This window comes from Elgaria multicarinata, chromosome 7 (genome assembly GCF_023053635.1).
Source record: "Elgaria multicarinata webbii isolate HBS135686 ecotype San Diego chromosome 7, rElgMul1.1.pri, whole genome shotgun sequence".
Taxonomy (NCBI): domain Eukaryota; kingdom Metazoa; phylum Chordata; class Lepidosauria; order Squamata; family Anguidae; genus Elgaria; species Elgaria multicarinata.
In genome coordinates, this window is record NC_086177.1 from 98950826 (window position 1) to 98977002 (window position 26177).

A 26177-nucleotide genomic window follows, 5' to 3' on the forward strand; every position below is an offset into this window, starting at 1 on the left:
TCTCGTCAGTTGACTTACTAAGCCAAGTCATTAAAACTGACAGCAGAGAAAAATAGATTGTGGTCCTCTAAACTGCTTTGCTGTGCAAAGGGATGTATTACGAACACACAGAGAAAGAAAATCAAAATCCCCTTGTGAGAATGCCCAACAGGAATGGTTCTCCATTGGGGTGGGGGTGGGGTATGCATTCACCTTTGACTAGGGCTCAGATAATGGAACCACATTGTGAGGTTAAATTGCAGTCCCAAAGGCTAAAAGATGACAACTATGTGCATTCTACAAGGTTTGGGGACACACTACACAGAAGCCTACCCTGATTTGTTTTTTTTGCAATCAACCTTGCCTTCTATCCCAGATACAGCTGCCTTTCTCATTACTGATAAAGAGGCTCCTGTACCTTATTGCTACTATTATTTACGTAACATCATCAATGTCTCTGGGAGTTTCATAAGCCAAAAAGAAAAAAGAAGGTCCCTGCCTCCAAGCAGCTTACAATATGAAATTCACAGTGGGAAATACAATCAAAGATAGGGAGAGAGAGATGAGGGTAGCCACGGATGAACTTGGGAGAAATACAGCCACATTTAATTAAACCCAGTTACAAATGGAGATGAGAATGAAGGGCTCATCATACCTCCACACTAACACAAGGTCTTTGGCTTCAGCGTGTTGTGGATAATGTGGACAGGGAGACATTTTTCCCCCTCTCCCATAATACTAAGAACCCAAGGGGGTCATCCCATGAAGTTGGTTGGTGGGAGATTCAAGACAGATAAAAGGAAGTACTTCTTCACGCAGCACATAGTTAAACTCTGGAACTCAATACCACAAGATGGCTTTAAAAGGGGTTGGATAAATTCCTGGATGAGAAGGCTATCAATGGCTACTAGCCCTGATGGCTATGTGCTACCCCCAGTATCAGAGGCAGCATGCTTATGTACACCAGAGGCTGGGGAACATGGGCAGGAGGGTGCTGTTGCACCGTGTTCTGCTTATGTGGGTCCCTGGTCGATAGGTGAGCTGAGTGCTGGACTGGATGGTCCCTTGGCCTGATCCAGCATGGCTCCTATGTTCTTACATCCATCAAGAGATCATACACCAGGTCAATATAGATCAGATGCAGTGGAGGCTGGTGACTCCTATGTCAGTGGGGGTGGTACATCCTTCTGGGTTTCAATCAGGACTCTAAAGGAGCTATCTGCAGTGAGGAACTGGTCCCTACCCAATCTTAAAATGAGAAAAGGGGGTTCCCACTTTTTGTTAAAGTGAGTGGGGATAGTCCGTTAAGTCATGGGCTGAAGTGTTTTGCTCAGTTGGGAATGATAAAAAAAATGTATGTCCAGTTATCAGCTCATTTCCGTAGACTCAGGAGCACGGGGCAAGAAGGAAAAGGGGGAAATAGGAGAGGTGTTTTTTTTCTTTTCAACCACTTGCCCATTTTACTCAGCGCTGTCACCACCATGTGACTATCAGCTCGCGGCAGCAAAGTGCGCAAGGGTGTCTGATCTACTCTTCTGTTTATCTTTCTGGCCAACTCTGATCATCAACAGATGGCTTTTCTACGTGGGCATTCTATTAATACCTTGCCCGGCCACATGACTGGTATAAACCAAGGGGGATGGAAAAAGAGTCAAGGCTAATTGGCTAAGCTGTCTTAATGCCAGCTAATCCGCTTTGTTTCTATGACTCACCATTTCGGTCAATTGAAAAGTAAAACAAACCACATGCACACGCACAGGTACGCGTTTTTTCAAATAGCCCCTGATGTGCTAGCTACACACGTCCAGGGAAATTGTGGCGTGAGGATGCTTTCAAACCTGCAATCTCACACATGCATATCTAAAGTAGTACAGTCAGGGAGGACTATGCCAGTCAGGGAGGACTATGCCACATATCATTTGCTCACCATTTAAATTCACTCTGAGCAAAGGCTTGTTGGTTTGTGTTTAAAGAAAGCCCCTAGTTCTTAATATTATGGGGAGAAATGATACTTTTAAACCGCTCTACGGTTTGGCATCAGGTTAGCTGAAGGGCCACCTGCTCCCACATAAACACGCCTGGTTTCAGGGATCATGTGGTGGCCCTTTTCCAGGTGCCCAGTCATCAGAGTTTAGCCAAGTGCCTTGTCAGCTGCTGCATCCTGTCTTTGGAATGGTCAGCTCACATGATCAAATTTGATCATTTAGTTTTCTTAATCTGCTGCTCATTGAAATGTTATATACTGTTTGTTTTATACTTTGAATGGTTTAAATTTTTGTGAACCACCCAGGGAGCTTCGGCAATTGGGCGGTATAAAAATGCAATAAATAAATATTTGTAGTGTTTTAAGATTTTAGCCATAACATTTTAAGAAGGTGAGCTACCATGATAATTCATTCCACCCTTCCTCAAAGGAGCTGAAGGCAGCATACATGGGGAGGTCATCCCAGTTCTATTTATTATTCTATTCTTCATAACCACCCTGCGAAGTGGGTTAGCTTAAGAAAGAAAGAGCAACTGGGCATAGGTTATTCAGGATTAAAGTCCAGGCATTCCCAGTCTGACTCCAAGACTCTATTCACCAAACCAGGAAAAACCTGTAATGGCGGCATGTCTTACAACCCTTCGCCAACCTGGAGCCCACCAGATGTGGAGAATTCCCATGATGCCTGGGAATGATGGGAGTTGTAGTCCAACCCATCTAGATTGCACTAGGTTTCATTGGAGGCTGTCCTAAAGCAATTTGTTCGGTGGATCGTGTCCTGGGTACCAAGTACCTGGTTCAAGCTTCAGAGTCCCTCCAACTAATGATGCAAACTGTATTTAAATACTCTATTAAGAACTTAGGTGCATAATTGGAAGAAACCACAAGGAACGTTTTTAAAATTCATTCAAAATGAGGAAGATATAACATAGCACCAGATTTGATCTTCCAACCACCTCTCTTAGTTGGTGGCATCCAATAAATATTTAAACTAGGGTAACCATATGAAAAGGAGGACAGAGCTCCTGTATCTTTAACAGTTGCATAGAAAAGGAAATTCCAACAGGTGTCGTTTGTATATATGGAGAACCTGGTGAAATTCCCTCTTCATCTCAGCAGTTAAAGCTGCAGGAGCCCTGTCCTCTTTTAAATCTGGTCACTCTAGTATAGCTCCTGCATCTTTAACTGTTGTGATGAAGAGGGAATTTCACCAAGTTCTCCATATATACAAAGGACACCTCCTGAGATCCCCTTTTCTATGCAACTGTTAAAGATACAGGAGTCCTGTCCTCCTTTTCATACGGTCACTCTATTTAAACTACTGTATTTTCTGGCGTATAAGACTACTTTTTAAGCCAGGAAAATCTTCTCAAAAGTTGGGGGTCGTCTTATACGCCCAGTATAAGATGACTTTTTAAGCCAGGAAAATCTTCTCAAAAGTTGGGGGTCGTCTTATACGCCCAGTATAAGATGCCTTTTTAACCCAGGAAAATCTTCTCAAAAGTTGGGGGTCGTCTTATACGCCCAGTATAAGATGACTTTTTAACCCAGGAAAATCTTCTCAAAAGTTGGGGGTCGTCTTATACGCCCAGTATAAGATGACTTTTTAACCCAGGAAAATCTTCTCAAAAGTTGGGGGTCGTCTTATACGCCCAGTCGTCTTATACGCCGGAAAATACAGTAATCAACTTGGATGAAAATTATCAACTTGACCAGCTGCATTGGTCCTATGCTCTGTAACACAATTCCCCTGAAATCAATTCCACTGGATTTCCCCCATGTAAATTAATACACACATTCGGCCTTATGGGTTCAAGAGTAATCTCTTGCAAAACACTGCTAAGAGCATATCACATGGCAAATTCTTTTGGAGCAAGGCATGTGTCACTGTCATCTGCCTATACACAACACCTCAGGCAGTGAGCAAGGCTGTCTCAAATTTGGACATCTGTGGGGGGGGGGCGGGGAGGGAAGGAAGGGATATACTCAGGCTTGTGTTAAAAACACACCAGCCAATAGGCTTTATTTCTATGACTCAGCATTTCGGGGAATTCAACAAACAACAACCTATGAGTGGGCATACAGGTATGGGTGGCTGTTGTTTCCCCACACCCCAAAATAAGCTTTAGGGCTCATCTACACCAAGCAGGATATTCCACTATGAAAGCGGTATATAAAAGGCAGGAGCCACACTGCTGCTTTATAGCAGTATTGAAGTGCACTGACAACTGCAGGGGCCCATTGACACATACCATATACCGCTTTCATACCGCTTTCATAGTGCTATATCCTGCTTGGTGTAGACGTGTCGTGGGCCCCAACAGTTGTCAGTGCACTTCAGTACCACTATAAAGCAGTAGTGTGGCTCCTGCCTTTTATATACCGCTTTCATAGTGGAATATCCTGCTTGGTGTAGATAAGGCCCAAGTCTTCTAATCTAGCCTTCTCCTTGATGTGCTAGCTATAGATGCACAAGGAAAGTGTGGTGCAGGGATGCTTTCAAACATGCAACCTGACACATGTCTAACTGAAGTGATACAGTTCTAAAAGGACTGTGCCACATGCCCTGTTCAATGTACTAATCAGCTCTAAACATGTTTTCCCCCTTAAGTTTCTAGTCCTTAAGGTGACAGAGAGAAAAAGTTACCATATTTCTCAATTCTAAGACGCCATCGATTGTAAGACGCACACTAATTTCAGTACCACCAACAGGAAAAAAGCTTTGATTCTAGGAAATAATAAACGCACCTGCGATTCTAAGACGCACCCCATTTTTAGAGATGTTTATATGGGGAAAAAAGTGCATCTCAGAATCGAAGAAATACGGTATTTACTTTTCTTATTTGTATCCCACCTTTCCTCCCAGGGGTTGATGTAGGGGAGTCAGAGTATCAAAACATCACCCAATGAGCTACAGATGAGTGCAGATTTGAAACCAGGTTTATTTACTTACATTTTTATCCTGCCCTTTCTCCTAGGAGTTTAAGGGTTGCTCACACGGCATCCCCCTCCACTCCCCATTTTATCATCACAACAACCTTGCGAGGTAGTTTAGGATGAGAAAGCAATTGGCCCAAAGCTTGTACAAAGAGGAGCAACCAGATGGGTGAGCTGAGCACAAAGCAAGCTACCACTCTCTGAAAAGGATCAAGCTGCTCAAATGGTTTCTGAAGTACAGCTTCAGAAGCTGTTTGAGTAGCTTGATCCTGAACAGAGAGTGGTTGCCTGCTCTGGGCTCGGATCGCCCATCTGGTTGCTCCTCTTCCTGGCTCCCATCATTGCTCCTTTCTCGTGCAGCCCACATAGCATTGATATCGCGTCTGCCTGCCATCTTTCTCACACACAACAGAAGTTCAGAAGAGATGGAGAAAGCAACAGGAGCTGCTGATGGCCTCCTGTTTCTATCTTCTCCATGCTGTGGATCTGCTCCAGCCACCTCTCCTATGGATGGCTTGGGCTTTGCAGACAATCTACTGCAAAGTAGCATTTCTGGGTGTGTGTGCTTATGGTATCACAGAACTGGCTCTAATGCAAGGGCCTTGCTAAGCCCTTAAAAGGAGTCCAGCCCGTAGGACACAAAGCTGCATAAAATCTGCACATCCTAACTTATATCTATATACAGATTTAGAAATAATTAGTTACTTGCATTTCACAGGAGGCAAAGACAGCCAATTAATTTCTCATCCAAAACATCTCAGATAAAATTATTTCCCCATTCATTTAGGTCCTGACTCAGATCATCCCAAACTAATGGGATTTTTTTCCCTGGGAAAGATTTTTTAGGGGTGTGTGTGCATCATGTGGGAAAGGGAGAATTCACCCTTCCCTACTCAGCTGCATTCCCCCTTGAAAACTGTCCCTTGGCAAATAAGCTTAGGGGGGAAAACACCTATAGGCACCAATGATCACTCGGGGCTCTGAGGAACTGATCCAGAGCTGGGCAGCATCTCTGCCCTAAAGCCTTTAGCAGAAACTGCTAAGAATTTTTCCAGGTTATTTCTCCCTGCCCTAATCATAAGAACTAGAAACTAACAAATAAACATGAAAGCTAATTTTTCAAACTTCAAACTGCTGGATTCCATGTTAGCTGCCAAAATCAAAGCCATACAGACTCCTGGTTCTTCTGGTAAAGATTTCCTCACTCAGTTTCAACAGGCAGGCCGAATACTTTCCCAACTTGCACCAGAAGTACTTGTGAAGTGCCAGAACGTTGCTATGATGGATTTTGCACAATGCCTGAAGCCAGCACAGTGGTGCCACAGACATGGCATGAGTAGAGAGTTTCTCTGGTTCACGTGTCTCTCTGGTTCTCTTGCTGCCTCAGAAAGGACGGACTCCAATAAGCCAATTCCATGTATAGCCGAAGCCTTCCAGAAAGAAATTATGCTCTGCTGCTTGTTTTATGATGTGAGCTATTATTCACCAGGGGCTTGGCTGATATGATCAATTTATTTAAAACATCGTGTTCTTATTTGAGCTATGGGAGTTGGACGGAACATTCTTTTTCTCATTGCCAAACCACTGGCCAGTTTGAATTAGAGAGTTTTGAACTTATAGCTACCACTCAATTTCTGAGGCTCCAGGAAGTAAGAGTACTGGTTGGAGAAAAACACAGTTATTAGTCCTTAAATGCTGCAGCCGCTACATGTTTTAATGTTAGTGGAGAGGAAAGTTTGGGAATGGCCTAATTGAAGAGCCATTCTACATATTATATATTATCTATGCTGCTTGAATTCTTCTGCTGCTTAATTTTTATTCAGCTGTTACTTTATTCTGTTTTGAGTGGCAACTGTGATGTCATTACTGTATTTTAAAATTGTTATGCACACGGTTTTATCTTGGTCTTCCCAAAAGAGTCTCTGGGTCCTCCAAGCCAACATAATTATTCTCACAAGAACCCTGTGTGTTCTTAAGAACTTTTATCTTGACTTTCACTTGTTAATAGTCCCCACACACAGCTCCTGAAGAAGGACCACTTTGGGTCCGAAACGTTGAGCTTCCAATACATGATTTTTACTATTGTTTGAATCGTTGGATTATTTTTGAAAGAAAACTATTAAAACCATTCATTTACTTCATCGAACACCAGTGTTTTGGTGTTTTTCCATCTTTCTACTCCTGTGGAAATTTAAACCCAGGGCTCCACAGTCCTAAACCAATACTCTAGCTACAAAACCACACCAACTATAGGGTGTTGCCTTCTTAATGGGATTTAAGAGGCTTAATTTGCCCCCTTTCCCATTCACTGTTCCCATTATGTTTCCAACTCTCCACACCCTGCACAATATATGGACTTCTTTTATATTCTTACCAGCCCTAGTTAATTCTCCCCTCACACAGTTGTAGCAGGCAACAATTCTGACTTGGAAAAGCCACACTGAATTTGAAAAGCAAATTGTGGGCGAGCCATTTCCTAAATTCCATGCCCTTCCTGTTTTTCTTGCCAGTTCAATTTAAACAGAAAAAGAAAGAGGATATGTCAGTAAAAAGGGCTGCAGCCCTTCTAACCCACTAAGGTTGCTCCAACTGAAAATTTAAGCCCCAAAGGGACAGCCTGAGTTTTATCGTGGCAAGTCTCCAGGTGAAGACAGGCCCCATTCCCTGCTTGGTATCTATTGTGCAGCTCACAGCTATGAGCAATTTTGTTATGTTCACTTTCACATCAAAATAATATACACTCAGTTCTTTAAACACGCAAGCAGAACGACACATTTCCTTCATCTCTTGTGCAAATGCCTGCTCACCTGTGGAACTTTTACTCCCTGCACCCAGGTGCTGCATGCATACAAATAACACCTGCTGAAATCCCCTTTTCTATATGACTCCTTTCCACATGGTCACCCTACCCTAGGCCTCATGGTTCAGGAGTGCCATGGGATCCACTTGCTGACACCTCAGCTGTTTCTTTGTTCCCCCTCTCCTTCTGTCCCTAATAATTGCCGTGCACCATCTTCCCTTCAGACTTGATGTAACTGTCCTTCTATCTAGCTCCAGGAATGCTGCCAGATGCTCAGGAGGGACAGCAGCACCTAAATTCTGAGTTGGACTTTGGCTTATATTCCTGTTTGCAATGCTAAGGGGGAATATGTGCTGCTTAGGCCTAAGTCTATTGACCTAGTTCTCAACAAAGTGGTCAACCTGTATCTAGGCAACCTGGTGCCCTCCAGATGTTTCAAATGACAGCTCCCCTAACTGCTTACCATTGCTGGGGCTGATGGGAGTTGTAGACCAAAAGAACCTGATGCCCTGGCCTAAGCTGTTCCATGTCACACCACGGCCAGGGGCTCAAATACTTCTCCATACAAAAATAAATAAAACCCTCCACAATGTCCCAGAGGACGATTTTAGTCTAGCTGTTTCTATTTTCTATGTGTGGTGAACTTCTGGAGTTGAGGCCTACTGCAGTCATGAAGTACCGCAGCCCAAACTAGGCCGATGCCTGGCCCAGTGGCCCCACAAACTATTAACCAGGCACTTCCTGAGAACTGCGCGTCCACTTGGAGCACCTGACCTACATTTCTCTTTGACAACAGGTTTGTAGAACGACGGCCAACCAAATGAGTATCATCTCTTTGGCTGCCTCTAGTGAAGCATCTGGCTCAACTAACAGCAACAAGTCAGCCAGAATTTTATCCTAGAACCTAAAACCTAGAGCAGCTGATGATTGCCCAGTGATTTAACTGTGACTAAGCAAGAACACAAAGCGTAAACAGCTTTGACCTAACAGGGGGTTGGCTAGCTGGCTATTCCGCTTGCTCTACTGGACAACTTTTTTGGAATGTGTGATGGGGGGAATGGGAGAGGGATTAGGAAATTAGGGCTGCCACTCAAGAAAAAGGCAGCAAACAGGTCTTGGTGGGATGGAGGGCAAGGATTCAGGCTCCATGAGGAGGAGCCTTGGAGCTGCAACAAATGAAAGCATCAAATCCTTTGACCGCTAGATATACTACCCCAAATCCTCACTAGCTTTCAATTATTTAGCAGACACAATCAATAGGTTTTTAGGGTATTCTTCATGAAAGGGTTAGAAATTTGTTCTTTAAATTTGTTAAAATTGAAAGCCTAGACTGTGAGTAACAGTCTAGGCTTTCAAATTTAGCATCAGAGATGGTATTCCGTCCTCTGTGATATCTGCAGCCAGGCAGGCTCCAGGACTCTCCACACATGCTAACAATGGCTCTGTTCAGACAACACGCTAAACCATGATGGTTAAGTGTTTTGAGCTAAATATTATGTAGGGTGACCATATGAACAGGAGGACAGGGCTCCTGTATCTTTAACAGTTGTGATGAAAAGGAAATTTCAGCAGGTTTCATTTGTATATATGGGGAACCTGGTGAAATTTCCTCTTCATCACAACAATTAAAGCTGCAGGTGGTCACTCTAGTATAGCTCCTGCAGCTTTAACTGTTGTGATGAAGAGGGAATTTCACCAGGTTCTCCATATATACAAATGACACCTGCTGAAATTCTCTTTTCTATGCAACTGTTAAAGAAACAGGAGCCCTGTCCTCCTTTTCATATGGTCACCCTATATTATGGCTTAGCTTGTCGTGTGAACCATGACTTAGCATGTCATGTGAACCATTCCTAACAATAGTGGCTACATAACCATGGTTTAAATACACTCACTAACTACTTACTGCAAAAGGGTTAGCAGCGTAACCATGGCTTAACATGTTGTCTGAACAGGCCCAAATTCTCCTGATTCTCTTCACGTCTACCTGGAAATAAGTCATGCTTAGGGTGACCATATGAAAAAGAGGACAGGGCTCCTGTATCTTTAACAGTTGTGTAGAAAAGGGATTTTCGGCAGGTGTCATTTCTATGCATGCAGCACCTGGTGAAATTCCCTCTTCAGCACAATAGCCCTGCCCTAGTGACCAGATACAAAAGAGGGAAGGGGTCCTGCAGCTTTTACCGTTATGATGAAGAGGGAATGTCACCAGGTTCTGCATGCATACAAAGGACACCTGCTAAAATTCCTTCTTCACCGCAACTGTTAAAGATACAGGAGCCCTGTTCTCCTTTCCATATGGTCACCCTAGTCATGCTGAATCCAATGAAGACTTTCTCCAACCAAGTGCACCTAGGACTGCAGCTTAATGTGACTTTCTAACAAGCCGAGATTACGTAGAAATAAAACAAATTATAGTCCCTGGCACTTGTACCACATGTAGCAATGTGAGCAATCTTGATCACACAGGTATTTTTTTTGACGTAAGTGCACTTGTGCATCAGAAAAAGATCTGCAGTTGTGCTAAAGTTAGGAGGGTTCAAACCCGCTCCCATATGCTGAAAGAATACATGGGGGGAGTCGTCGAGTCATGCAGGCTAGCCACACCCCCAACCGACTCACCCGGCAGCCATGCGTCCCCTCCCAGCCATGAGTTGGGCCAGCATGTGAAGGGTCTCAATGAATCTATCGATTTTCATGCATACAGCTCCTCTACACAAAACAGAATCCCACTTGGACCAGAATCCCTCCTCACCTGGAGGACCTCTTCACATGTTCATTGGTTCATGCGTAGAACCCCTTTGCATGGCTACTAAACAGTGATGGAGAGTCGTCGCTGGGCTCATCAGTGACAGGGCTTGCTCACCTTGCCCCATGACCTCCCTTCATGCATTTTTTTCACCTGAATCCTTCCCATGATCCCCAAGTGGCTCATTGCAGGATGACAATCAAAAGAGTCAATGAGGCTACTTTGGAATAATTAGTTTAGGCATGAGTGTACAGCCTTCGGGATTGTGAAATCTGCTGTGTTCTTTGTTTTTTCTAGAACCCTTGAGATCCACCAGCAGGAACCATGTACAAAAGTCATACACTAAAAATGAAAGAATCCTGAGCCCAGCACGTGACTGATCTCATAGTCCTTCCTCACAAAAAAAACTGGTTATCCCAAAATTTCTTCATTTCAACAGTGTAAGTTGGTGTGTGTGTGTGTGTACATAGAGAGTGAGATTTTGTGGATGGGAGGGATGGAGAGAGAGAGAGATTTTGTGGTGGGGGGTGGAGAGAGAAAGAGATTTTGTTGTTAAACTATCAGGAGTGAGAAATCCTTGCTAATCTACTGCAAAACACATAAAGATCTATTTACTTTCTGCCCAGTCCTGGTTTAAAGAATTAACACATGCACATTCAACTTTGTTTTTGTCTCATCTGTGGATTTCAGGAAAGCCCCGTCAAAATGTAATGTGTCAGTGAAGCAAGCCATTCCCTTACACTCACCCGCACAACGTAGTTGAACCGTCTGGAGTCCAGAATGGCATTTGAGAAATCCAGCCTATTGAAAGCTTCTCCCAGGGTGCAGTAGCCGTGGCGCTGAGAATACAGGGAAGAGAAACAAGACGCGCAGTTCATTTGTATGAGGAATTCTGGATGGAGACAGCGGCGTATCTGGTCTGAAGCTAGTACTGTAGGACAACTTTGATTCCAGTGAATTTCAAAGGAATTGGGACTCTGCTTATAACACCAACAGAATTAAATGCCTGGATTTTATTATGAAAAGTCAACAAACAAAGAACCGAACTCCCTCCCTGACTTCCAAATAGGGTCTCATCCAAGAATTTCGCCTGGCAGGAAACGTCTTTAAAACTTCCCATGAAGAGTATCTGGATCTTAATCCAGAGGGCTGCTCTCTCTTTCTCTGGATCAAGCCAGACATAGGAAGGTGACTTACACCAGGGCAGATTGCTTGCTCATCTAACTCCCATTGTCTATTCCAAATGTCCATTTCAGGATCTCATGAAGAGTCCATTCCCATCACCCGCTACTTGACTCTAAACTCCACACTTTATTTTTTAATAACCCATCCAGCAGGGCTTGAACTCGGAAACTTTGGCAGGCAAAGCACAGCTCAGTTCTTTCCCCAAGCGATGGTGCCTCCACTCAATCCCTAGTGAATCAGAAATTAAATAGATCCTACACATCATCTTAGCCAAGAGGCTGAGAAGTGATCTAGATGGGACATGGGATACCCACGGTCAGGGTTTCCTGCATTAAAAATAAATGAAGAACAGTAGCTGTTGAGGGGCAGGGATGGGATTTAAGACTGTAGCACTGTGAGGGGGGGGGGAATGGTGCATGCTAGGTACACCAGTTGCTAGGGAGCATGGCTAGAAGGAAGTTGTTGCCCTCGTATTCCGCTCGTGGGTTTCCTGCGGGTGGCTGATTGGACATTTTGTGATGGACCCTTGGTCTGATCCAGCATGGCTCTTCTCATACTTCTTATATCCTAGGGGTGGGCAACTTGGTGTCTTCCAGATGTTTTGGACTTAAACTCCCATAATCCCTTGCCACTGACAATGCCGGCTGGCACCAACTGGAGTTTTACCACAAAACATGTTGTGGGCACCAGTTTACCTAGCCCTGCTTTATCCTATTCTCCTGCGTCCTTTCCATGATCCAAATCCCCTCCCCAAATTGCTCTGTGGGCAAGGTACTCCTAGGGATACGGAGCTACACAATTTACATCAGATGGAGATCCAGGTTTCCAAAAGCAACATTTCTTGCACAAAACACCCTTCAGGTGAGTGGGAGCCATACACCAACTGGTATGGCATTGATGTTGGTGCTGATAACCGATATTGTACTATTAGCCATTTACTTCAGAAAGCAAGTGGGTAAACTAGTTGGGGAATAGTTCCGGCATCCCCATCAAAAACTCCCTGCATATAGACAACTAACATGTCAGGGAGAAAACTAAGCTAGACCCCTCCCACCCCACCAAAAAGAGAGGGAGGCCGTTTGTGACATGGGAGAATTTGAACATGCTGACAATTTGAAATGTTACATTCTTAAGAGGGCTTGTAATTCTAATAAAAGTGAAGCTCAGCTGGTAGGTATGAAGAACCCAAGTTAACTGAGATATACTGGTCAAAATTAGCACCTTCAATAAAATATATACCAGCCTTCATTGCAGCCCAGTTAGTTTATTTGCTCAGTCGTATGGTATTTTAGCTGTGGTAAACAGAAGCAGAATGGGCTATTTTAGGTAAAATTACGGCTACTTACTTCTTTGGTGCTTCCCTTATGCACATAAATCCACTTTTCTTGATGAAAATCTGTTCAAATGAAAATACATTTTTTCTGTTAAAGCCATATAAATTCCAATTGCACCCCAATTTTCTTAATTCTCTATCTGTGTGTGTTTTACAGCAGGTCTCATGAAAGGACAAGCAAATTCATTCACATTTAAAACAAACAGCAATATATCAGAAACTATTATTAACATTTCAGCTGAGATTATAAAAATGATCATATTTCAGCACCTTAAGAACTGCCAAGATCAGAGAAAGCAAGAATTGCCAGATACTAACATAAGGAATAGCTGGGTTTTCTGGTCATTAATTTTGCCAATTTGGGTGAACTATCAGATTTGAAGCAGAGCCAAACCTCTACCTCCCCTTCTGTTTAGCAACACTAAACAGAAAAATAAAAGCACACAAAGAAATTAATGTTACCCATATGTAGGGATTTGGGGGGTTACAAATGTGAAATAGTTTTTGACTTTGTTCAATGTTGGGGGGAAATATTCTTCTTTCAACCTTCGCAATTGCTGTCTGAAAATTTGAATAAGCCTAACAATTTGTGGTTGGTCTAAACCAGGGGTCTTCAACTGGTCCAGACCCAAGACCCACCTCGAACTCCCAACCTGCAACATGGGAGCCACTTTCACAATTTTCTCCATACCCAACATGGCGGCAACAGCTTTGCCACAACCCATCTGGACTGATCTCTTGACCCATTTTGGGGTTGCGACCCACCATTTGAAGACCACTCATCTAAACTATGGCTTAGGGCAGGGGTCCCCAACCCCCGGGCCACAGACCGGTCCCGGTCCATGGCCTGTTAGGAACTTGGCCACGCAGGTGAGCTGCTTTCACCCCCCCCCCCACCCCAGTGTACCTGGGTGCAGAGCGCCATCTCGCCTGCCCAGCCGAAGAGAAGCCAGGACGCTGGGGTGGGGGGCGGCTTCGGATCAGTGCACCCGGCCGGACGCCGCTCTGGGAGAGCGACTTCCGGGTGCGCCGTTCTGAAGCCACCCCCCCGCCCCAGCGTCCCGGCTTCACTTCAGCTGGACGCCCACCCAACCGAAGCAAAGCCAGGATGCTGGAGTGGGAGGGTGGGTGGGCGTGGCTTCCCAAAACCATCCCCTCACACACACACACCGGTCCGTGGAAAAATTGTCTTCCACGAAACTGGTGCCTGGTGCCAAAAAGGTTGGGGACCGCTGGCTTAGGGCATGGCCATGCTTTATGGGGACGATAGGATCTGTAGCCCCACACATTTGGAGATCACCAGGATGTCAAAGGCTGGTTTACAGCAACAAGCCAACTTCAAACCATAGTTTATGAGGCTGTTTTTCCCCCCTTAATCATTGTTAGATTGATCACATTTTACGTTTCAGCTGTAACGCTGAACTTACTAACTTACAACATACTAACCAATCAACCAGCCAACATAACTCTTGATCTAACCTTCCAATTAGGAAAATATATATATATAATTTTTGGCCCTGTATTCCCACACTATCCCCTTCGCTCCTACCCCACACTCTCCTTTTTAGATTCACATTTGTTTACCACAGATTGATCCTTTGAAGGGGGTTATTTTAACTGTTTTATTTTTTCTATCTGCTTTTAGATGCTTCCGCTTTTGGGGTGTATGTTGAAAGGGTCTACCATGGGCAAGAGAACCAGTTCAAGCTGTAGGGATGTGTCCATGTAAGGGGCAGGGAGAGAAGAAGTTGGAATTGGTTCGCTTGAATATACCACTGGAGGGGGGAAAAATACTCTTCCTTTGCCAAACACAAATGACAAAGATTGGAACACAACAAGCGCAAAGGCATGGAGCAAAGATTAATCTCCACATTGCAATAGATCCAAGTGAAGGTCAAAGCTGGGATGCAAAGTCTCTCCAGGGACTTCTGGAAGAGCTGCAAAGGTCATTACATTGTGTGAGAAGTGTAGGATTCCCCCTCTCCAAGCACAGTTGTTTATTGATGTTTGGGATTATTATTTTTTAGCATTTCCCCCAGCTAATGTCTTACACTGAATCCTCGTCTTGTTGTTCAGCTGGTCCTTCTTTCGCTTCTTTGCAGCAACGTCACAGTTCATGTTGTTGAAAATGTTCTCTTTATTGTATTCCTCTTTTCTGCAGTAACTGGGGATGATACAAGGAAGTGGGGGGGATTGAAATCTGCAATCTGCATATTGCCCCCTCCCCAAGAGCAGGAGTTTGAAACAGAAACATCAACAGTTAGGTTTACACTTGATGCAAAGCAGGTTTCTCGACTTTTTCAAAGTGGTGGGGGATTGGGAATCTTTTTTCTGTAAAGCAGGGCCTCGGAATCTTTTTCCTATGAAGGCTGTTGACCCATTACCCAGAGCCAATGATGGGTAGAGCTTGCAGCATTTCAAGATTGCCAACCTTTCTCTCTTTCTTTGCCACCCCATCTCCTCTCTCCTTCTATGCTATTTCATGGAATTAGGAACATAAGAACACCCATGCTGGATCAGGGTCCATCTAGTCCAGCATTCTGTTCACACAGTGGCCAACCAGCTGATGACAGCAGATGCACAAACAGGTCACAACTGCAACAGCACCCTCCCACTCATGTTCCCCAGCAACTGGTGTACATAGGCTTGCTGTCTCTGATTACAAGAAGTAGGATAGAGGCATCAAGACTAACAGCCATTGATAGCCTTTCCATTACTAGGTGTAATGGTTAGGCAGGTCAAACCTACACGACAAGCTCCATCACATGAGCCGTTTCTACACCCACCTTTTTTCCAGGGATCATCCCGGGATCATCCCTGTGCATGCAAATGAAACACAGGGGATCCCATGAGCAGGCAGGGACGAGCCCTCCATTTTCCTGGGATAATTCTTAGGTGTAGAAAGCGCCATAGTTCAAGGTTCCAAATTTTAGCACAGGGGTATAGGAAGAATGTAAACAGCTCCTACGCAGTTACGGTAATGTATAAAGGGTCCCATTGTTCCAACTTCTAAACTAAATAATCAAACAGATTTCTTTTCTAAATATATGGAAACATCTTCCCCCATGCCTGGTTTTGCTAGGTGTTGGCACAAACCATGGAAAACCACCTGTCAGGTATGCTTTAGGGTGGATTCCTGAATTGAGCAGAGGGTTGGACTCGATGGCCTTGTAGGCCCCTTCCAACTCTGCTATTCTATGATTCTATGTCCTGATCTTCATATTCTATTTACACATTTGGATCAGGAAGTGGGTGGGGGGAACCTACAGTGATCCTGCAGTTAAAAAATATTGCTTATAAATGAAATATTACTTATAAATGAATTGACCCATGGAGAATTTCCTTTCCTGTAAACACCTTGTAAATTCAGGAAATGCTTCTCAGGGATGATCCTTGGTAGAAGATACAATGGCAATTTTATGGCTGTCCTGATAAAAATCAGACTAGTAAGTAGTGTCCATTACAGCAACCACAACCATAATTAAATGGCAGTTGCATAATGAACGTCATGATCTCTGCGAAACACCATTGCCCTTCCTTTAACCTCCTCCTGCTCATCTGATGTCATAGCTTCCTGGTTGTGTCACACCTAAGGTTATGCTGAAAACAACTTCAGGCACAGATACACTCAGGTTTCATGCATCTGAAAATTGCTACTCACACTTTAGAAGGTCTATAAATAATACAATGTTGGAAGCAGAGGCTGAACAGCTCAGTTTACAAGAATGATGGGTGAGGAGAGAAACATGGGAGTGAGAGCTATTCTACACATGCAAGTGGTAGAGCATTCCAGTGACTATACCATCTCAAGCTGTCTTCAGGCAGGGGAAATTACATGATTCATGTGGGGGGAAACACTCAGTGCCCATACAGAATTTACACGCCAGGGTACGATCATCCCAGGGTGCTAATTTTCTAAATGCGAGGAATCTCTCATCCACTCTTAGAAGAAGCATTACAACACAAAATCTCTACGTACAGTGTGTACCACACAATGATCTGCATGTGTAGGACAGCCCTAAGAGCTCAATCCTAAAGCACCTTCTTGCAGAAGTCATCCTCCCAAAATCCATCCCTTAGCCTCGATGCAGTTTAAGAACATCAAGATTCCACAAGCTGTTCTGCCATTTGCAAGTCTGTTCAGGGACCCAATTGCTTCCCTGAGACAATACGTTAACTTGGGCTTGCTGGGTTGTCTTTACCATCCTGCTAAAGAGGTGAGGTTTGTGTGATATAACGGATTATAACCACCTTCTTAATCAGTCATGTACACATGAGTTTATGCATTCAAGGAGATCCAAGTTGCAGAGGTCACCTTCTGTCTAGAACAGGGGTGGGCAACACACAGCCTACAGGCCTCATGCAGCCCTCATCCTCCGGGCTGCTCTACACCAATGAAATTTGTAGCAAACTGCTACAGAGGCTTCAAAAAGTCAAATCAAGGAATCAATGGAGCCATCGATTACTTGAACTATGTCCTTATACACCCCTCTCAAAGCCTCCTTTACTACATTAATTGAGGTACTGCAAGAGCTGTATGTATTCAAAGCATGGTAGAAGCCATACAAGTAGAGCTGCATGAAGGAAAAACCATGGGTCTTCCTAACATCAGGCATGGGCAGACTTCAAGCTTGCAGGTTCCATTTTGCTTTTTAACAAAAAACCCCAAGTCTACCAATGGGAGCCAGATCTCAGAACATGCAATCTGGCATATTGCCACTTGACCTGGCAATGCAGAAATGCATTATTTTCAGGCTGTGCATCAATAAATGCTCAGAGAGCAGTGGTGCTTCTGGAAATGGCCAGGACCATTCCGATGTATTAACAAGTTTGGTTGGGCTTCTAAGGCATGCATTTGGAGGCGCAGCGACCAAAAGCTGTTGACCAGAACAGCTGTGACTGGAAACCTACAGGAGCTACCATTTTTATATGATACCCACAGAGGGATCTCCCCCTTCCCTGATCTTTCTGTTTTCCCAATGCAACATCCATCTCAGACCTTATCTTCAATGAAAACTATCTTTGTTTACTAGGCTGTGTTACTAGGACATAGAAATGCCATCGGATCAGATGATTCAACAGTGCTTCTTTGCCCAATGCCGTGTGATGTGACCTGAAACTTGTTAAGAGTTTACTTGGGTGGATGCCAAGGCCCACTCCCCAGCAGGGGGACACTGCTGACCCACACTTTCCTTGCCATTTCCTCCTGGGCAGTGGTCCAGAAGGAGAGGGCAAGCAAATGGGTGTTGGTGAGAGTGGCAAGGACGTGGACCCACTCAAGAAGAGGAGTACCTCCGAGGGCATCTTGCTGGGGCCGACAATGCTAGAGACAGATATCTTACACAAGCTGCAGAAAATGTAACACTTCAAGTTATGGTCAAGGACAAATGGATGTTTGAACGCACATCCATACTGAAAATCTTCCTGTGCAAAGAAAGCTACTATGTCAAGTGGAGAAGGCTTCTAGCTAGATTTGAATGCGTAGGGAGATTTTATACTCCAGTACAGGAGGGTTCATGCAGCCTACTGCAGCAACACAAGAAGTCAAGCCAGTAGAGGTTGGTGGTTCCGATTTCACTGACAAAGTGAATCCATTTTGGGTGATAGGGTTCAGCACTTTGGATAGCTCCTTTAGGGTTCTAGCTGGTTCTGACTGAAACCCAGAATGGATTCACAACCCCACTGAAACTGGAGCATGAAAGCAGGCGCTCTCCCACTGAGCTATGATTCCTCCATGGACTTCCCACTCTCCTCCCACAACAGGACTCAAACCTGCAACCTTCTGCTCTGCAAGCAATGGCTCTGACCAAACACCCAGCCAGCCAGGCACAATTCCATCACCCCCTGCAGCGAGGCCCCACTGTGTATCTACCCACCTCTCCTGCACTAGAGTGCACATCTAATCAGATTTATTTATTTATTTTAATCGTAAGAAGCAGCACAGCTATTATCTCTTTGCAGCAACCAGTTGTCTAACCAAAGCTGATGTTTGTACTTGTTCTCAATTATTGTTCATTTCATGGGACAAACATGGATTGAAACATTCTGATCTGCGACATTCAGTACCAGCCCCTGCCAGAGACAAGAAACTGGGTCTGGATTGGCCATTGCTTCATAACCTTTCGTCTTGATGCATGGAAGCCTTTAATATGCAAACACAGATCTCTGCCTGTGGCCAACATTCTGTTTGATGCCAAACAAAATAAACCCGAATGCCCTGCCATAACCGAGACTTTTGTTAACTAAACATATTAAAGCAACAGAGCTCTCCGAGTTTAAAAATAGATTCAGTCCATTTTTTGTTTATATCCACGTCTCAACTATTGTATGCTCTGAAGCTGCTTGAACTGTCAGTCAGTATCAATTGCTCATAATTAAACAGATAGCAGTCTGAGTAAAGGCCTTTAAGCACAACGGAACTAATGGGGAGACTGTTCCTGTTGCCACAAATGTATATTTTAACAAAATAACCGCACACTGATTATTATGTAATACTAACCTTCAGATTGTTTAAACTTCTCTTTTCCTGGAAAGCATACAGACACTTGAAACTAAGTTTTCAAAATAATAACATAAATGTTCCAATCTGTAGCCCAGTTAGCACTAAAGTACTTCCTTTTGAGATAAAGGACAGGGCAGTCTTATGTATGTTTATTCGGAAGCAAGTCCCACCAAATTCAATAAGCCTTACTCCCAAGTGAATGCACTTAGAACTGCACTTTCAGCAGTGCAATTCTATTCCTGTTTACGCAGAAGCAAGCTCCTGTGTGTTCAATGGGATCAGTGGAGGCCGGTGGCTCCGATGTCAGTGGGCCGGTGAATTTGCTCTGGCTTTCAGTCAGAACTCTGAAGGAGCTATCCATGGTGCTTTGCACTGACTGGTTCTGACTGAAACCCGAAGCGGATTCACCGCCTCACTGACACTGGAGCCACCAGCCTCCACTGAATGGGTTTTACTACTGGGTAAGTGTGCAAAGGACTGCAGCTTGAGCTCCATTAAATCCAACGGCATCCATGCCAGTTTAAAACCAAACACTTTCCCCTAACTAGGCTGCAGACTGGGCCATTTCTGTTTCTCCTCATTTTCTTGTTTGCTTAGAGAGCTCATCCAAGTGGCTTCAAAACCCTAATAAGGGAAGGCTGGCTCTCAGACAGAAACCATCCATCTTAAACGATCTTCCGATCCGTTCCACATTTTAGGCAGACATGGGGAAATATTTGCGTGCCAGGCACCATTCTCGCTGCTTACTGTAACTGCTTAAGGCAGCCTTCCTCAACCTGGGGCGCTCCAGATGTGTTGGACTACAACTCCCAGAATGCCCCAGCCAGCTGGCTGGGGCATTCTGGGAGATACAGTCCAACACATCTGGAGCACCCCAGGTTGAGGAAGGCTGGCTTAAGTTATCCTGGATATGCTTCCTCTGAAAGAATCCCTACAGGTTGCTTTTGGGTTTGCTTTAATAAAGAGACAAACGTCCCTCTGCCTAATCCACATATTAACACCTCCTGCTGGAGCCCGCCTCTGTTCTTTGGTGTACCAACCAATTCACTTCTTCTACAAGATTCTCTAAATTGAAGCTATCAAAGGCAGACCACACTGCACTCTGGAGCATCTTTCTCAGCTACACGCTATGGCCAAGGGGACTCAGAGGGAGGAGACAGAGCGTTACACCGCAACAGTTGTGGTCTCCAAGGACTTGTGGGGTGGTGGTTAAGCAACAGCTTGGTCAAAAGGTGGGGGAACGACAGGGGTTGTGAAAGACAGAAAAACAGCAGGAAGAAAGTGGGGTAGTATTGCTACTTTTTCCTTTTTACAAACATTCGGGCACTCTGTGGCTGAATGTCTCTGAACATATACAGAGTTTGTTCTCCAGACATGCTTCCTTGCCAGTTCGGAGACTGCCCTGGTGTTCCGATACCCAGGCAGGCCTGCCAACATTGACAGGGAGGCCACAGGTACTGCTGAGAAATGGCCTAGAGCAGCCCTCCACGTGAGGGGGTCCCATTGTGGAGTGGCAAGTTTAACCAGACAACAGCTGGAAAACCCGCCTACAATCGCCTTGCCTAACTAAATGCACCCTGCAAAATGATCCCAACCAGCCACCCCATCATCCTGACCTGAAGAGGCGGAGCTCAGTGTAGCAGCACACCGTGCATGTGTTTGCATCCACAGCACACCATGCACAGAACGTAAAGCCAACACCACCTTGCCACAGGCATGTCCTGTGACTACACACCTCCATGAACGTGAACGAGAACTGTTTGGCAAGATTCCCCACTACCACCCACACCCACACACCAGCTTTCGGTTGATCAGTTTGGGCTACTGGCCAAGAGAGTAAAATTCAGGCTGGACTAATACAGTTCGGAATTGGTGGCAACTCCAAGGGGAGGAAAATGGGAGCCGAAACTGGAGAGAGAATGGTGAAGCACATTATAGTCTATGAAAGCACATGCTTTTTATTTATTTTAGTCATTTATATACTGAATATAGTAAAGTGGTATCCTACAGTAGACAGTGCAGGCTGGTGGCTCTGATGCCAGTGGGGCGGTGAATCTGCCTAGGTTTTCAGTCAGAGCTCTAAAGTTCTGACTGTTTCTGACTGAAACCTGGAGCGGATTCACCGCCTCAATGGCATCGGACTCAACAGCCTTCACTGACAGTGGATGGTCTTTGAAGAAACACCCCGTTTCCTTGTGGGTTTAATCAGAATCATATTACCTCTCCGCCTGCCATTTGGAGTGCTAGAGACGACTCTCAGGCTTAGCTGTTCTGATCATCCACGTTATTACTCTTTTGTTACCAAACGTTGACTTGCTGGAGGAGCGTATATAAATAATCGCACCCTAAATGCCGAACCAGAGTTTTAACAAAGTTTAACAAAGTTTAAAAACGAAAACCTCTACCATGATAAAATCATTCTCCTCTGCTCAGGTTCTTAGAGCTTCCTTCCACTCGCCCTACCACACCAAACGTTTAGATACAGACACAGACAGACAGAGGCAAACATCTGGAGAAGACTTCTAATCTGTTGCATTACAATTCCCAGCAAAACCCACCCACCCCACGCCCCAAACCGGGCTGATCCGGAGCAAAGGAAAAGCGTGGCGCTGTAACGATTAAAAACGTCCCCTTTGGAGCTAGCAACGTCCGTGGTTGCCCTTGCAGGGGGCCTGGGGGTGGGGAATAACTGCTCGCTCGCTCGCTTTTTGCCTTCTGGTTCTTGGAGAGGTTTTTGCTTGGCAAATGATCTCCCTTTTCTCGCAATGACGCCACAACCCCAAGAACATAAACAAAGGCGTTGCAGCCTCGCACAAACAGATAGGCGCTTGGGACAAAACGTCACTTATTGTTATTATATTACTTTTGCATTCATGTTATGCTATTATTATATCATGTTATTGTTAGTAGCATAATATTAATGCAACAACAATAATAGATAATGCTAGTTATCCATTATTATTATTATTATTATTATTATTGTATTGTTAATAAAAGCATCGCTTGCGATTATGATGATTTACAAGAGCAAAGATTGCTACGTTTTCGCAAACACGCCGACGGAGGTGATCCAGCGCCCGCCACCTTTCCCTGGCTCCAGCCAGGGAGTCCAACCGCGCTCCTGCGCTCTTGCAAAACCACCGCGATTGCGGGCAGCGTTGCAAAGACCGATTCCCCCCAACCTCACCCGCACGCTCGGGCGCCAGGCAGCTCACCTGTTCCAATCGCCGCCGTAGCTGCCGTGGTCCTTCCCGTCCAGAAACCTGGTCCAGCCATCGGCCGTCTTCACCCAGCTCTGCCCCGGCGATCGCCAATCCTGCCCTAGAAAAGGCATCGTGGCCGGCCGAAAATGGAACAACAGCGACGGCGGCAAAAGGGTACGATCGAGACCTCTCTCTTTCCCCCCTCTGCAAACGGCGCCTAAGAAGGACTCGCGGTGGAGAAAAGCCTCCGTTCCCTGCTGGATCCTGAGATCGGAGGACGTAAAATTCTGCTGCTGCTCCTCCTCCTTTTCCCCTGCTCCTTGGTTATCCTCGTCGCCTTCGTCCTCGGCTCGGTTTCTCTGCCCTGGCTCCGGCCGCCTCCGTATTTATCTCGCGGGCTGCTGCTGGTTCTTTGTTGCCGGAAGAGCCGCTCGAGCTCCGCCCCTCGCTCGGGGAGGGGGACACGTGGCTTTGTTTATGGCCTCTCTTTGCTGTCTTCTTGAGAAACAGGGAGCGAGACAGGGGGGCTGTTGCTGTTGCTTGGGCTGCTTCTGGTGTTGCACAATCCCTGGAAATGGAAACTTTTGCCCTGGCACAAGGGTCTCGCTCAGCTGCCCAGCTTTGGGATATTTATAGCCCCCCCCCCCCCAGCAACGTTTAGCAAAACCAAAACAAAGAGAGGGGACAAGGAGAAATGCACATTATTATTATTATTATTATTATTATTATTATTATTATTATTATTAGCATCATCATAATCATCCAAACGTTTATTACTCAGTCCAAAGACCATTGCAACAATTATTATTATTATTATTATTATTATTATTATTATTATTATTATTATCCAAACTCTGCAGTTGGGCAATACCTTTAGGATCAATCAAAGCATCAAGAGGAAGGTTTCGGGGGGCTCAAAACTCTTCAGCAGCTCCCCTTTATCACCGGTAATAATGCTAAAGAATTTCCCGGAGGAATTAAAGAGTAGATTAAGTAAAGTTTTCATAGAAAAAAATAAAATTAAATTAAGGGACTGGATAAGAGAAATGAATACAAGAGAGGATTTGGAAGAGGTTTTAAAAGATAAAAAATTAACTTGGTTAAATTATTGGCAATTAGAACAGTGGACCAAAAAGTGGGTAAGAGAAAACGGAGATTGTAGAGAGTTGACGAAGTTTGAGGAATTAATAGTTAAAAAAGAAAATGATAAAGGAAAAAGAACAGCGTCAAAAGGGTTAATGAGTGAAATATATAGAATATTGTTGGAGAAAGGGTCGATGGATAGTTCAGGAAAATTTTGGAATCAGGAATGAGATCCCGAGCTGGGGGGTGCACTTATATGTTAAGTTTGATTATGTTATATAGATACGACATTAATGTTAATCAACATTTATGTAGTATGTTGTTTTCTTTAATTGTAATGGTGTATGTTTAAGTATTGTAGAAAATAATTTTTTTTAAAAAAAACTCTTTACCAGGCTGGATGGTGCATAAAGCAAGGAGTGCGGAAAGAGGGGAGAGTACAAACTTAGGCTAGATATCGGAACCATAAAGTCTGTATTCAGAACAGGGTTGGGCAACATGCAGCCCGTAGGCTACATGCGGCCTTCACTCCCCCATCGCCAAATTTAACACAGTGGCCAAAAGGAAGGAGGAGGAGGAGGCAGCAATTTCCCTTAAAACTAGGCCTGCAGGATGCACACATCTGGTTGGGATGCAGAATTGGTTGGGATGCAGAAATCACCTTTTTGCCCTCTCCACCACTTGCATCGCTGAATATTGATGGTGAATATCATACAGTAGCACGAGGATCTGGGGTATGGACCCTTGTTTGTGTTTGTGTGGGGTCCATGTGGCCCCCAATTCCAGAAGTTGCCCATCACTGATTTGGACCCACTCCCAAGATGGGGATTGAATGAATTAGGGCACAATTCTGTGCATATTTAGATAGGAATAGGTCCTATAATTGAGGAAGGACCCCTCAGAGCAAGGCATTGAAGGACGAGGGGTAGGCATGGGAGAGGCAGAAGGTGGTGGCAGTATTTTCTCCCATGTCAAATGGCTAGACATCTTGTTCCACCAGTTTCCTACTGCTTATTTTGTCTTTTTGCATGATGCTTTCTGACTTCTAGTGCTATGAGCCCTCTCTCTGGAAGCACCCTGGGAGAACATTTAAAGGGCACCTCAATCACGCCCTGTAGTTGCTGACTGGCCTAGAATCATCCACAGGTTACTCTCTTCTTCCACGAAACAATGGATTCCATCCACCAGTAATAACACCCCTACTATTGTTTTCATGATCAGTGAATCATAGAATCATAGAATAGTAGAGTTGGAAGGGGCCTATAAGGCCATCGAGTCCAACCCCCTGCTCAATGCAGGAATCCACCTTAAAGCATCCCTGACAGAAGGTTGTCCAGGTGCCTCAAGCCGACAACCTCCCTAGGTAACTGGTTCCATTGTCGTACTGCTCTAACAGTCAGGAAGTTGTTCCTGATGTCCAGCCGGAATCTGGTTTCCTTTAACTTGAGCCCGTTATTCCGTGTCCTGCACTCTGGGAGGATCGAGAAGAGATCCTGGCCCTCCTCTGTGTGACAACCTTTTAAGTATTTGAAGAGTGCTATCATGTCTCCCCTCAATCTTCTCTTCTCCAGGCTAAACATGCCCAGTTCTTTCAGTCTATCTTCATGGGGCTTTGTTTCCAGCAAAGGATTCCTGCATTGAGCAAGGGGTTCTATGATTCTAGGATGTGGAGCAATAGCAGTTGGTGACAATGGTGGTGAGAAGGTAGACTCCCTGAAAGAGGGGCCCCATTGCAGGTGTGTTGCCCAAACCCAGAGCTGGCACTGCCTTCACCATCCTTCCTTTGGGGATAGGTATACAATTTGCAACATGGAGGCCTGCTGATCATGCATAGGATTTCCCTGTGATCTGGAACCCTATGCACTCAGGGTTCTAGATCACAGGGAGAACCTACATGCAATTGGCAGATTCCCCCATTTTAGACTTTATCCTCCCAGTGTGTGGATGGTGAGGGGATGAGGACACTGGCAATGGGGGGCCACCAGGAGCAGCCTTGCCCTCCCCCTCATGCAATGTTAATGATATGAGGAAACGATGTCTAAATAATGAGAATAACAGAAATGACGGATGAGCTCCCCTGAAAGATAGGTTCCCTACACTTGCCAATTTCCCCCTGCAATGCACAGATCCAGGGGAGAACGGGGTGTGTTCCAGGTTTTATTCTAGGGATGGGTGAATCTTCCAGTTTCACTTTTTCCTGCATTTGAACTTCTTAAATCTCAAGTTTTTTTCTCTCCAAATATAAAGAACTTTGCAAATTTTGGTAAATTCTTATCAGAAACTAACTGAAATGAAATTCTCAACCACCTTCACCAGCCAAATTCAAAAGGTCCAGCTATTCCCAGCATGGAGAAGACCATGATGAGGAAAGATGAGGAAACTTTTAGAAACTTTTCAGAAACAAGACATGGCAGCCCTAGTT

At 44.8% G+C, this 26177-nt stretch overlaps 1 protein-coding gene across 1 annotated transcript in view; it reads right to left on the minus strand.

Annotated features, from left to right (window-relative positions):
* The window catches only part of FBXO32 (F-box protein 32), a 30923-nt gene extending 8082 nt beyond the window's left edge, over window positions 1-22841 (minus strand). Inside the window, exons 1-4 of the mRNA XM_063131101.1 lie at window positions 22685-22841; window positions 15019-15131; window positions 12981-13030; window positions 11196-11288 (exon numbers count right to left, since the gene is read on the minus strand). Of these exons, the coding sequence (XP_062987171.1) occupies window positions 11196-11288; window positions 12981-13030; window positions 15019-15131; window positions 22685-22803 (375 nt within the window). The 5' untranslated portion in view covers window positions 22804-22841. The remainder of the gene's footprint in view (window positions 1-11195; window positions 11289-12980; window positions 13031-15018; window positions 15132-22684) is intronic.
* Between the last annotated feature and the right edge of the window lie 3336 nt (window positions 22842-26177).